The sequence below is a fragment of the Paramormyrops kingsleyae genome, chromosome 2, assembly GCF_048594095.1.
Source record: "Paramormyrops kingsleyae isolate MSU_618 chromosome 2, PKINGS_0.4, whole genome shotgun sequence".
In the NCBI taxonomy this organism is placed as follows: domain Eukaryota; kingdom Metazoa; phylum Chordata; class Actinopteri; order Osteoglossiformes; family Mormyridae; genus Paramormyrops; species Paramormyrops kingsleyae.
In genome coordinates, this window is record NC_132798.1 from 16,265,116 (window position 1) to 16,277,574 (window position 12,459).

At 44.9% G+C, this 12,459-nt stretch overlaps 1 protein-coding gene across 3 annotated transcripts in view; it reads right to left on the reverse strand.

The window, feature by feature from the left end:
- adamts12 (ADAM metallopeptidase with thrombospondin type 1 motif, 12) overlaps positions 1-12,459 on the reverse strand; it is a 32,795-nt gene that overhangs the window by 16,958 nt on the left and 3,378 nt on the right. For all 3 annotated transcript variants that reach the window (XM_023836733.2, XM_023836732.2, XM_023836734.2), the window contains 6 exons: positions 4,535-4,694; positions 3,874-4,079; positions 3,033-3,116; positions 2,524-2,648; positions 2,002-2,151; positions 135-278 (listed from right to left, as the gene is read on the reverse strand). In XM_023836733.2, the coding sequence (XP_023692501.2) occupies positions 135-278; positions 2,002-2,151; positions 2,524-2,648; positions 3,033-3,116; positions 3,874-4,079; positions 4,535-4,694 (869 nt within the window). The remainder of the gene's footprint in view (positions 1-134; positions 279-2,001; positions 2,152-2,523; positions 2,649-3,032; positions 3,117-3,873; positions 4,080-4,534; positions 4,695-12,459) is intronic.

A 12,459-nucleotide genomic window follows, 5' to 3' on the forward strand; every position in this document is an offset into this window, starting at 1 on the left:
CCAGGTTCCTCAGGATAATCCCAAACACAAAAGGCTAAACCTGATCTAAGCAAAGTGCAGATGTTCCAGCTGAAAGAGCGGCGATAGAGGGAGATGAGGGAGGTGAGGAAAACACACGGAAGGGTGTCACTCACTCCAGGAAGCGCGTGATGGCCTCCCGGCTACAGGGCGACCAGGTGAGGGGCGAGGTGTCGTACTGCAGCTGGCGGGACATGATGTAGGGTTGCCGCCCCGTTGGGTCGCAGTCGTTCCCCTGGCCATCATGTTGGATCCCAAAACTGTTGGCACGTCAAACATTAGTTGCAGCAGTCATGTTACAGATACAGCACCATCGAGTAGGTCGCGTTACGGATACAGCACCTTCGAGTAGGTCGCGTTACGGATACAGCACCTTCGAGTAGGTCGCGTTACGGATACAGCACCATCGAGTAGGTCGCGTTACGGATACAGCACCTTCGAGTAGGTCGCGTTACGGATACAGCACCATCGAGTAGGTCGCGTTACGGATACAGCACCATCGAGTAGGTCGCGTTACGGATACAGCACCATCGAGTAGGTCGCGTTACGGATACAGCACCATCGAGTAGGTCGCGTTACGGATACAGCACCATCGAGTAGGTCGCGTTACGGATACAGCACCATCGAGTAGGTCGCGTTACGGATACAGCACCATCGAGTAGGTCGCGTTACGGATACAGCACCATCGAGTAGGTCACGTTACAAATACCCGCGTAACTGGACATAACTAGAGCAACAACACCTGGACGTGAGACGTCCACAGCTGAGGCTACAGCTACTGTGTGAGAAGCTTTACTGCTTATTTCACTGAAAACAGTCATCCTCCCCAAACCAGTTAGGGTGAGCAGATAATCCATGTCAGGGAGGACACTTTCAGCTACACAGTCAGAATAAAGGGTACAGCCCTGGTATCCCAAGGTATAAACAACATTAATATACCCACAATGCTACAAAAATACTCCTCAGAGTCCATTTCTTTAGCCTAAAAGGTACATTTACCTATAGCTAGGGTACAACTGGCGGCCCTTGAGGATACAGCCCCAGTAACAAGCAATTGTACCCTCAAAGGTACAAATTGGTACTTTTTTTGACAGTGTAGCACAGGATTTGTAAACTACCATTTCAATGAAAAGGACCTGGATTTCACTTAAGCACTCAGATCTTGCTGCTTGCTGATTGATCAGCCTCTTTCAATCATGCATGTATCACTAATGTTAATGTGAAACAGCTGGATGAGTCTCTCAAATCAAGGAAACAAACCAGTCAAAGCACAAAAAGAGTTGAACTATTTAGCTGAACACAGGAGCTTTTCAGTTTTAAAGTAGTTTGTAAAACCTGAAGTAGCTCAAAGTGTCCTCCCTGACAGGGATTCTTTGCCACCCTAGTTAACAATGTTTTTAGAAATACAGACATGTGGCTAAAAATTGTCTGGGTACACCACCTCTCTAAAAATGCTGAACAACAAACTCAAGTGAGTGGTCATTGTTAACGTCCTCTAGTAATTTAATACGCATAGAATGGGTGGTCATACAGAAGAGGTTAGTCAACCTAACACTGTCATTGGACACCTTTCCTACAAGTCGGTTCTCCACAAGTCTGTCCTGCTAGAGCTGCCTTGGTCAACCACAAGCGAAGTGATTGTGAAGTGGAAGCATCTGGGAGCAAAGTCTGGCTGAGAAGTGGTAGCTATACAAGCTGACATAAAGGGACCCGATCACCCAACATCAATACCCAACCTGTACAGCAGCAAAGCTCGCCAGCAAGGTTCCAACATCTTCCCAGCCTTCCCAGAAGAGTACAGGCTATTATAGCAGCTAAGGGTTAGCCGACTTCATATTAATGCCTTTGGATTCAGAGTAAGATGTTGGACAAGCTGATGTCCCAGTACTTTTGTCCATATAGTGTACGTCTTCCATTCATTCGCTTGGACCTACAAGACCATTGGGCAGACACAGCTGAACGGCCATTCTCACGTGTGCACACCTGTGCCCCAGCTCATGAGCCACAGTGAAGGCGACAGGGAGCCCCGAGTCCTCGTTGATGTTGCAGCTGCGGTGTGGCTGGCACATGCCGGAGAGGTGGGAGAGGCCGAGGGTCTCACACGGCTGGTTCATGCCCGCACAGATGTCCTTCCTGCCACACAGAGAAGCGCCCGTCACAGTCCCTAGTGCTTATTGGTTCCCTGGCATTTCTATAAGTGGGTTTGACTATCAAGTCAAGTCAAGTAGGCTTATTGTCATTTCTGACATATACACAATGCACAGTGAAATGAAACATTGTTTCTACAGGACCGTGGTACAACACAAAGAACAAAAGCAGGAACAACACAAGACTACACAGGTGCAGGCAGGACAGAACTATACAAAGAGCAAAAGAGCAGAAAGGGAGTGCAATATAAACACAAGAGCAACAATACAATATTACAGGAGAAGACAACACACAGTGCAGCTGACAAAAGCAGTAACGATAAGATGATAAGGATGTTCTGCGGAAGGAAGGGCTTGCCTGGTGATGAGCACCGCCACGTCATGGTGTGCGGGATGGGTGTCGCTCTGGTGATTCACATTCTTCTGCCAGGTGCAGAAGCTGGACAGAGTGTTGTCAGCGTGATGGGTGATCTTCAGTCCCTTCTACGGAAAGGCAGAAGAGCACAGGAACACGCGGGCAGGGTTCAGGGCAGCAGTAAAGCTCCTCAATGCTCTTCGGAGCTGAGCAGTCTTCAAGCACTTCCTCTCCGGGAGGGCGTGCTGAATTGGGCTCTAGGGTGAGACCACATAGCTACTGCCTCACCAGATGCAGGCAGTCCAGGATTTTGTGGAGGCTTGGAATAGATAAATGCCAGTTTAGCTTCTAAATGCTAAAGGCGTGTTTTGAACAAAAATACAAATCCAACCTTCCACCCAGAAGCCATAAAAGAGTATTTTTAGGGAAAACTTCACAGATTTTCCATTTAGCTGTGTTTCCAAACTACGCGTCCAACGTGCCAAAAATGCCAGCAGCAGTGGGGACTTTACCTCTTCCTCCGGTAACAGGACGAGCCTCACCAGAATGATGTGGATGGCATTCCCAACACTAGCATCATGAAAAATCCCAGCCACCTGCAAGCACGTCATGCACAAAACACCGTTAAAGCCTCAACATAATTAACACAAAAACAACATGCAGGTAAGTGAGCCATCTTATGGAAATAATCTGGGCTAATATTCAGACCATAATTTTTGCTGTTTGATAAAAGCTGAAAACACTCAGGTAGTCATGGATATGTGTACAAAGCAGTGAAATGTATCTTACTATTATATTCTACATATATAAATTGTAAAGTATAACTAGGTATTTTGGATATGAAATTTTACATTATATTTTGGAACGCTAAAAAAATCATGCTCCAAATATATCGATCCAAAAATGCAATCTATGCTCAGAACCTCTCTATTAATATCAAGAATCATGTTCCTAATATATATACAGTCCCCCCTTAGCTTGCAATGGGGTTACGTTCCAATGAAGCCTTCGTATATTGAAAATATCGTCAAATGTGAATATGATATGATAAATCACACGAAAACAACAACGTATGGTATGTTGTTAAACACCGTATGGGATGTTGTTAAACACCGTATGGGATGTTTATGCTCGCGATCGCTACAGAGACTGGGAGCGTGGCTATGTGGATACTGCCGTAGAAAGTATCGTACGACATGCCGCTAACACAGGAACAGGTTAGAATTCAAAGCTTGATGATTACTAAATGTGCATCACTATCGCACCATCGTAATGCTGAAATATCAAGTCAAGCGAGGAGCATCTACAGTATAGTCCAAAAGGGCATCTGCCACACGATCACCGCCTGCCCACCATGTTCATGATGGTGTAGATGTAGGACTCCACGTTGCTGACGCCGTGGTACTCGATGAGCTTGGAGTCCGCCACCACCATGGTCTCCACCCAGCGCTCGCGGCTCACAGAGCGCTGTGCCATCCTGCGTGGGCCCGCCTGTCCCGGGCTGTTCCGCTCCCACGCCTCCCGCTCCAGCTCCACGCGGCGCGCGGCCGTGGGGGCGTCTGCGGGGACACACCAATGACATCACAGTGGTTTAGGGGGCGGCCTCCGTGCATAAAAATAACACATGGTTCAGGCAACGATTGAGTCGAAGTTAAAAGAACGTTTTGCCATTGCATGATTAAAATTACCCTTGCACACAGAATCACAGAATTTATCAGAAATGTGTTGTCAGACCTAGAAAGACCAGTCACATTAGTACAGTTTTGACAGAAATATGTAATAGCTTGTATGTAATGTAATGTAATGCTTCTGTACTCGAGCTGGGGATTGGCTGTCAGCTCCGAAAGGTTGGGCTTCTGTGGGACATACCTACCAATTCACTGGACTAAAAGTGCTAGTCATTGGCTGGTCAGGAAAGCCCCGCCCATCAGCTGTGTCTATAGTTGAATGTACTCCAGTAGCTAGGCTTCACGTCCCATGTAATGCCGACGCGAATGACTGATGTGGCCCCCACCTCTAAGTCCGCATGGGCTGGGCCCTCCCCGACTCTGGGGGCTGCGTCGGGTCCTGCTGGGAGGGGTGGACTGATAGATAACATGGGGCTGGACATCCTCTTCGTACCCCTGTACAGGCTCAATAAAATGATGGCCCTCGGGGAGGCTGAAGAAGCCTTTCTGTGGGGAACAAACACACAGGGACAGACTCAGAAATCAGCCTGGTGTTCGACAGCGAGATAGCAGCCTGGTGTATAAGGAACTGAAGTGTAACTAAGAATGCATGTCTGCCTCCTGAGATTTAGCTTCCTCGTGGAAATAGGCTACATACTTTACATATAACTTTTGTTTTAGGTACTCAGAAAATATTTCGCTTCACTTTCCGTTTGCGAAACCTCCTTAAAGGTTTACATTTTGATCTTTGAGGTGCTAATTTTAAATTTACGGGATATGCATATGAAAAACATATTTAAAAGTAATCAAGTTAGTACGTTTTGAACTGAAATAGTATTCATAATTTTACAATGCTAGCTAAATGACACATCTTGTAAAAAAAGATATTTTCAATCCTCAAAGATACTGCACATGTTCTGTACCAAAACCTTCATTTTCTCCAAAAACATTCAGGTAACTTTAGACTAAAGCATCCACTAAAGACTATAATGGTTGATTTATAGAGTTCAGATAAGATGAACCTTATTAATCCCAAGGGGAATTCCTAAAACAGATTGAAGCAGGGGGCACCCAGATTTGAACCAGGGACCTCATGATCTGCAGTCAAATGCTCTACCACTGAGCTATACCCCCACACAGACACCTGCTTTTTGTTAATCTAAGGGACGCCACAAAGCTAAATCCAGGCCTGTATTACACTACAAGTGGTTCGCAGGTGAGAACTACAGTATTCCTCTAATCATACCGTCACATGTGGAGCGTCTACAAAACATCGCCAAAGAAGAGGGTTAGTGCAGGGGGCTGTTTCCATTGATGCTGCACGGCTGTTGGATTATGTTAAACTGCTAGGATAAATAACATGTGCAGAGGATAATGCTAAAAATATATGTATGAGGAAATCAGGCAAGTTTTGGGGGTAAAATTAAACAGTGAATATTAAAGCCAATGTAAATAATCTGCTTTCCTTTTGTAGACACACCTCTTGGATGTGGCAAATAAGAGCACGCTGATAGACACAAACTCTTCTGTTACATACACTGCTTTGGGGAACAGTCACTGCACACCTCCAGGAAAAAAAATATATTCATGGCCGCATGAAACTGAATGACCGTTAAACAAACGAAACTCAACAGGGTATTTAATTTCTCTTTTAAATAAGGTCTGCCTTGCCCTGAGCACATTCCCTCCCTCGCTCATTCAGGCGGATTCAGGCCAGGATCTCTCCGGGCATGCATGTCTCCACCCGTCCTACACACTCCCCACCCCTGCTCAGGCCACCCCCCCCACCACCCGTCTCGCACCCCTAACCCTAACCCCCTCCCTGTCAAGCTAGAAGCCAGATTTTTCTTGCCTCGACCAGTTTCCCCTTCCCTCCATCTCTTGTCTCATCCCCTACTTCGTGTCCCCCTGTCCTGCCATCAGGGACAGTCTTCTGTCTGCTATGTCAGGGAATCAAATGACATGTTTGTGGGGAACCTTTCGGGTTTTTCGTCTTGCTGAGTAATAGCAGAACCAATAAGATGAGTGAAACCAGCTGTAGATTCACTTTATTAAAGCACTTTTTGTCAGATGCCAACACGAAGAGATCTGATGTAGGTAGTAGTGCACCCTGGAGGACGACAGGAAACGACAGACGCCCAGAGCCATCTGATTTGTCAAAGGAGCCATGACCCCCCCAGAAGGATCCCCTGGAGAGGAGCGCTCTCCGTGGCAACTGTCAGCTGAACACCCGTCCCAGAACTTGGGATGTTACACGTGCGGAACGTGTTGAGCCAAATAGCCTCAAACGTTAGGATGGAAATGTTAAGATTTCTTAGCGTATCACACACTCCATCAGCAGCTAAAGGCTCAAAGAGTAGTGAAGTGTTTAAAGTGGGCATTCTCTTCTTAGACAAAACTAACCTGGCTGGTAGAGGAATGAGTAAGAACAACTGGACCTTAATGCTCCATGCCCCTGTAAAAATCGCATCTGTTAAAAGCATCATGTTACTACCAAAGACATCATGTGATATTAGACTGCTGTCGTGTAGCTAAGAAACAGGCTGACCATGTAAGTAGAAAGATTTCGTTAAATGTCCGGTTGTACTAATAAGGTGCAAATAAGGTCAAAACATCATGGTGCTTGAATATAAGAGCCAGCTGAACTATAAGGGCATTGAAGGTCACCTCAGTTTCTCAGAAATGCTCATATTTCCCAGTATGATGATCACTATATCAAAGGTTCTTATCAAAAATACATTAATGTAGTTAATAACTCACTTTACAGTGTGTGGTGGCATGACCTCTCACCTCCAGGGCTGTAAGAGTGAATCAGACCAGCCACCCGCATCTGCATGTTCTTGCTGTGTTTAGACCATGCGAAGAACCCCATACAAACACACAAACTGAAAGTGAAATCATCACTGTAATCGATCCCTTTATGTTGGTGACTCTAGGACTGGCAATCTGTCCAAGGAGCCCCCTGCTTTTCTCCCCCCAGGCCACCATGACCCTACCTGGATTAGTAAGGATGGCTCCTCCTTAAACATGTTCTCCAAGGGTCTGTCACCCAAAGGTCTAGCTTTGCCTTGACTTTGTACCAAACTCAAAGTTAAGAGCAGAGAATATGTAACTAAAATGTGTCTGTTGCTGATACTGCCACTTCTCAGACCTTGAGTGAATCTGCACACTTCATTTCACCTCACTCCAAGAGCAAGGCTGACTTGTTAAAAAAAAACAGCTTTGTATCACCACGTAGACATTGGCCTGGGGCCGGTTTGCTACAAAACACCAGCAATGACCATCTTACCACCGTCACCAAGCATCAAACACTGAGTAACATGGCACCATCTCGACAGAGTGCGCCAATTCATTCCTAATTTACTCATTTCCGTTTGGGATCAAGCTTTTCTCCTGCTATCATTCTAAAGAAGTACAACTGCATTACCCACACTTCCTGAAGTACACCATCAGTGTTGAGGTCCACTCAACGCTCACTACACTACACCATGCTTCCATTACCTTCAGCGGACCTTCATCTTCAGCAGACAAAGCTCCACATTCTTCACCTCTGTGAATAATAATCTAGAATACACTTGAAAGCTTTCAGCTAACGCTTACACCAAGGGAGACTAAACTCATACAGGAACCTGCTAAATACAGAAGCCATGTGGAAGTGGTTTACTGCTTCCTGGACCTCCTGAAGCTTCTGCTGGATTCAGGGGGGAATGCCAAGTCAGCAAACTTGGTCGGAGGACTTGCAAGGGGAAGATGAACAAAACCTCACGCAGCCCCCAGATGAGGTGGCAAAGTCATTCACCACCTTCCTCCTCCACAGCTGTGCATTATTCATTTATGCAGGACATGATGGTCTCTTCACTGGCACTTTCCTCAAAAGTATCTTCCTTCCTTTTACAGGATTACTACTTTTTACAACACCCTCGATTTTCTGTAACTGCTTATCCTGTTCGGGGTTGAGGGGGATGCAGAGACGGGCATGGAACAACCAAGGATGGGCATCAACCCATTGCAGGGCACACGCACACACACCATTCACACCTACGGACAATTTGGTAACTCCAATTAACCTCAGTGTGTTTTTGGACAGTGGGGGGAGGGTGTGAGAGACCTGGAGGAAACACCGTGATAACATGGGAAGAACATGCAAACTCCACACACATGGAGCTATGGCGGAGACTCAAACCCTGGTCCCAGTGGTGTGAGGCAAGAGTGCTAATCACTGCACCACCCACTGCACCACCATGCCACCAAACTGCCTCACCCATGTACAATAATTTGGGTTCACAGATCCACAGATGTTATGTGTGGGTTTATAATAACACTTTGGAAAAGGCAATGGTTAAACGGATATGCATTATGATTTTAACTATGCAGTACAGAAGTGTAATGCATGTATAATGCTGAATCAAACTGGAAAGTACAATTTTGCCAGCAGATTACAAATAAAGACCCACTGTCAAAAATGCAAGGCTAGGGGACTATGGTGGAGACTAATACTCTCACTGGCTGAGCCCAGTTCCATGCATAAAGCTCCTCAGAACAGAAGTCCTGCTGACGTCTTTACATTCCTAAGCGATATAAAGCTCCTACATATGTGTCATAATCAGGCCCTACATTCCCTATGTACGTCTGAAGTGCCTTAAGAGGGACACTGACTCGCAATCCACACAACCTGCAGATCTAGGTGGAACGAGTCCAAGTAAACCCGCATTTTATTCAGTCCATTGGTTTGTTTGGCCCTTTTGATTTAGAGGATGTCAGATCTCCATCAACTCGTGCTAACCTTTAAAGCTTCACACTTCTTAATTAAAAGATAAACATATTACCATCCCGATCATAAACCGTATCTGGCATAGATAAAAGAAATCTATGTGTGTGGTAATCCCAAACAACAAAAACTGAGAAAAAAAAACTTTTAAATTTTAATTTGAAATCTTTTCTGCAGAGAAGGAACAAATAAATGGCTTCACCAAGTCGATAGTCTACACTGGCAGATTATGCAGTTTTTGGTAGGAAATAAAATATCACATTCATCTATGTTGGGCATTGGGACCTCCCTGAAACTAAACGGCACTAAAGCTTTTTCAGAACTCCCAGCGATGTCTTCAGCTTCACACCATACATATGTAATACAGTACGAGTAATTATGAAATAAAACACTTATTTTCTGCCTTCCCTTTCTGTGTTTACACTACAACTGTATTGTTTGAAAAGAATCCATATATGAAAGTCAAAAAGGTAAAAGCCCTTCTATTTTAGACTATAAAGTTATTTAAAAAGTACCAGGCCTGCTGGAGAATTTAAGCACCATTAGATTACATTAGATTAGAATCAACTGTATTGTCATTGCACATAATACAAGTACTCAAAAAGTACTCAGACAAAAAAATAAACAAACAAACAAATAAATACACTAATGAATAGATAGATAGATAGATAGATAGATAGATAGATAGATAGATAGAAATACAAAAATATGTTTGCAAAATAGATAATCAAAAAATGATCTGTAACAATAAATATGTTAAATGACTGATGTCCTCAAAAAGAAAAAAAAAACAAAAGTAATTGGTGCTAAAACACTTTGTAAAAATTAAGAATGTGAGACGGGCAGCTGCTTGTCTGCCTCTAGGGGAGTCCAAGTTAACACTTAACCGCTCAAGTGAACTGCTAGATTTTTCAAGCAATGTAGCCGTTTTGTACTTTGTACTAGAACAAATGACAATAAACCCTTAAAATCCTAATTGAGTTTCACAACACAAATTCGGATGAAGAGCAAAAACCTGGGACCCTTGCTCTGTTTTTTTTGTGGATATTAATGAATAAATGAGAAATAGTCGCTTTAACGTGAAACATCCATGTTTCCTGCCTTAGCCCTTGCTACTTTTGCCTAATCCAGTTCTGCTTTGGTTCCATTTCCCTACCCTTTAAATCACACTGGGGGGGGGAGGCTGCTGACGTGGAGCACAAGCTGGGCTCCTTCTTACATTCCAGCAGCATGTGCTTTCCGAGCCCGCTGTGGACACTCCCCACTCCAGCCCACCCCCGCTTGCTGCTCTCCATGTATGGCTCAGTGTAACCCGGGAAGGCGAAGCCCCCGAGAGGCTGGTCCACCATGCTGACTCACCAGCCCTGCCGAGCTTCTGCAAAGCAGCAGGGGGTTCCTCACGTGACACGTCCCCAAAACCTGTCTGGAGCTGCTTGATTCAAATCAAGCTTAAGGAAACAACCTTCTGGGAACTGATATAATAAGTGTAACATTCGTGTTCACTGTGGAATTTTACGGAACAAAATTCATGTAGCACGGTGGCTCTGTATGTAGCACGGAACATAAACAGTTACAAAATGGCTGAAAGATCCAGGTGATTTTTTAAAATCTTGGCAGACATCATATTATGTGCGGCGACATTGAATGAAAGGTCACATTTCCTCAGACGAGGCTAAAGACAGAGACAGGACCGTCGTAGGACCACAAAGCAGCATATTTTACCCAAAGAAACTGCAGAGCCTTTAACTGCACACACAGCCCCACCAGCTTTGCACAGAAAGGATAACAACTCAAATTAATTTATTAACCCTTATGTCATGTATTTCATCATTTTTGTACTCGGGTGATTATTTTTTCGACCAAATCTATTCCGAGGAAAAACCTTACCCCAGGGTACCACGGAAACATAACTCCTCCAGGGATGGTACTTAGCCACAATATCTACTGATGTCCTTCTCTTGGTGGGATCTTGACAGATTTGTGGCATTTTGACAGTATCATGACCTTTAACCCCTCAGGATTAGCGTTTATTGCCACTCTTCCCTACCTTGGTATTTCATCAGAGAACAGTTACAGTTCAAAGAGACTCATTCTCCAAAATAAGTAGCTTCAGTCAGATGTCAGTATGTGTTAAAGACAATGACCTTGTTCTACTGTTGATTCATTACCTCACTACCCCCCTCCCCTGCTAATCCCACACTCCGGTTCCACTTTGACTGAGACTCACCGCAGTCTGAAACCTGGGTATCACACTCATGGATGCTTGATGATCTTGACTCACATACGCTTTCCAGGACTGGATGTTAACTATCATACCTACCTGAGTTTAGTCACATCGGACCATATTTTATTTCATTTTGTTTATCAGAATTAGAAAATGACAACCAAGCATGTTCATACTTAAGCAGATTTTAGCAATTTCCCGTGAATATCTTTCTATATTTAAGATAGACGTATCATAACAAAATCAGATTTAAGGGCGACTTCACAGACAGAAGAAGGGTACAAAAAAGACCAAACTCCATTCCTTCTTCTACAGGACGTCGGTGTCTGATATGACGGAGATGTTGCGTTACATTGATTGCTTGTGGGGCATCAACAATCCCTTTACACTGCAGTAGCTCTGGCGGTGACAATGCAAATATTTACTGGGAAGAGCAAACACTGTCAGCAGTGAAGGTACTGGAGGGCGTGTGAGTGAGCTTGGGGGAGCGACAGGCTACATGACGGCGCAGGATGGGCATTCCTCTGCTAACACTGCGGACATTGAGATCTAGGACAAGCTGCAGGAGGAAGGCTGCGATAAATCCTTTAGGATAAATCCTATGAGAAAGGAAATGTATCTAAGAAGTTCTCAGTATCAGGCTCTACCAGGCTTTATAAAATGCTCCTGACATGAACAGCAGCCAAGTTCAAAACTATTTGCAAACACCACGTTTTATGGCAATGAGATTATCTACTTTTAACTGGGGTCCCTCGAGGCAATACAGAAGTGCAGCGATGGGCGTTCCTGGAACACCCAGACATTCGGCTGTGTTACAGAGTCACAGCCCACCATCAAACACAAAGAAAGACAGCAAGGTGAACTGACTGGAAGAGTCTTCACCATAAATTTACAGGGGTGCCTTGGTAGTAAAGGTGCCACGCCACAGACAGACCCAAGTTTACATGGTGCCTAAAGGTGCACAGAACCCTCATATCAATAATGCACCCCTCCAGGAGGAAGTCAATCAGCCCATGACTGGCACACGGTGGTGAGGGCTGTGTTTTCCTCACTAATTTAAGATGGATGACAAGAGAGCAGGATCTGAACTCAGAACGAGAGAATAATAAAAGTGACGTCAGGTCAATCAGCACATGTCAGCTCAACCACAGTCTCAGTGCCTGCAAGGGACCTATAGGGGAACTGGGACCCACCAGCTCCACCGAGAGAGACAGACCTCTGCTAATCTCCAGCTGGCCGTCAGGGCGGCACGCCAGAACAAGCAGCCATTGTCTGACAGG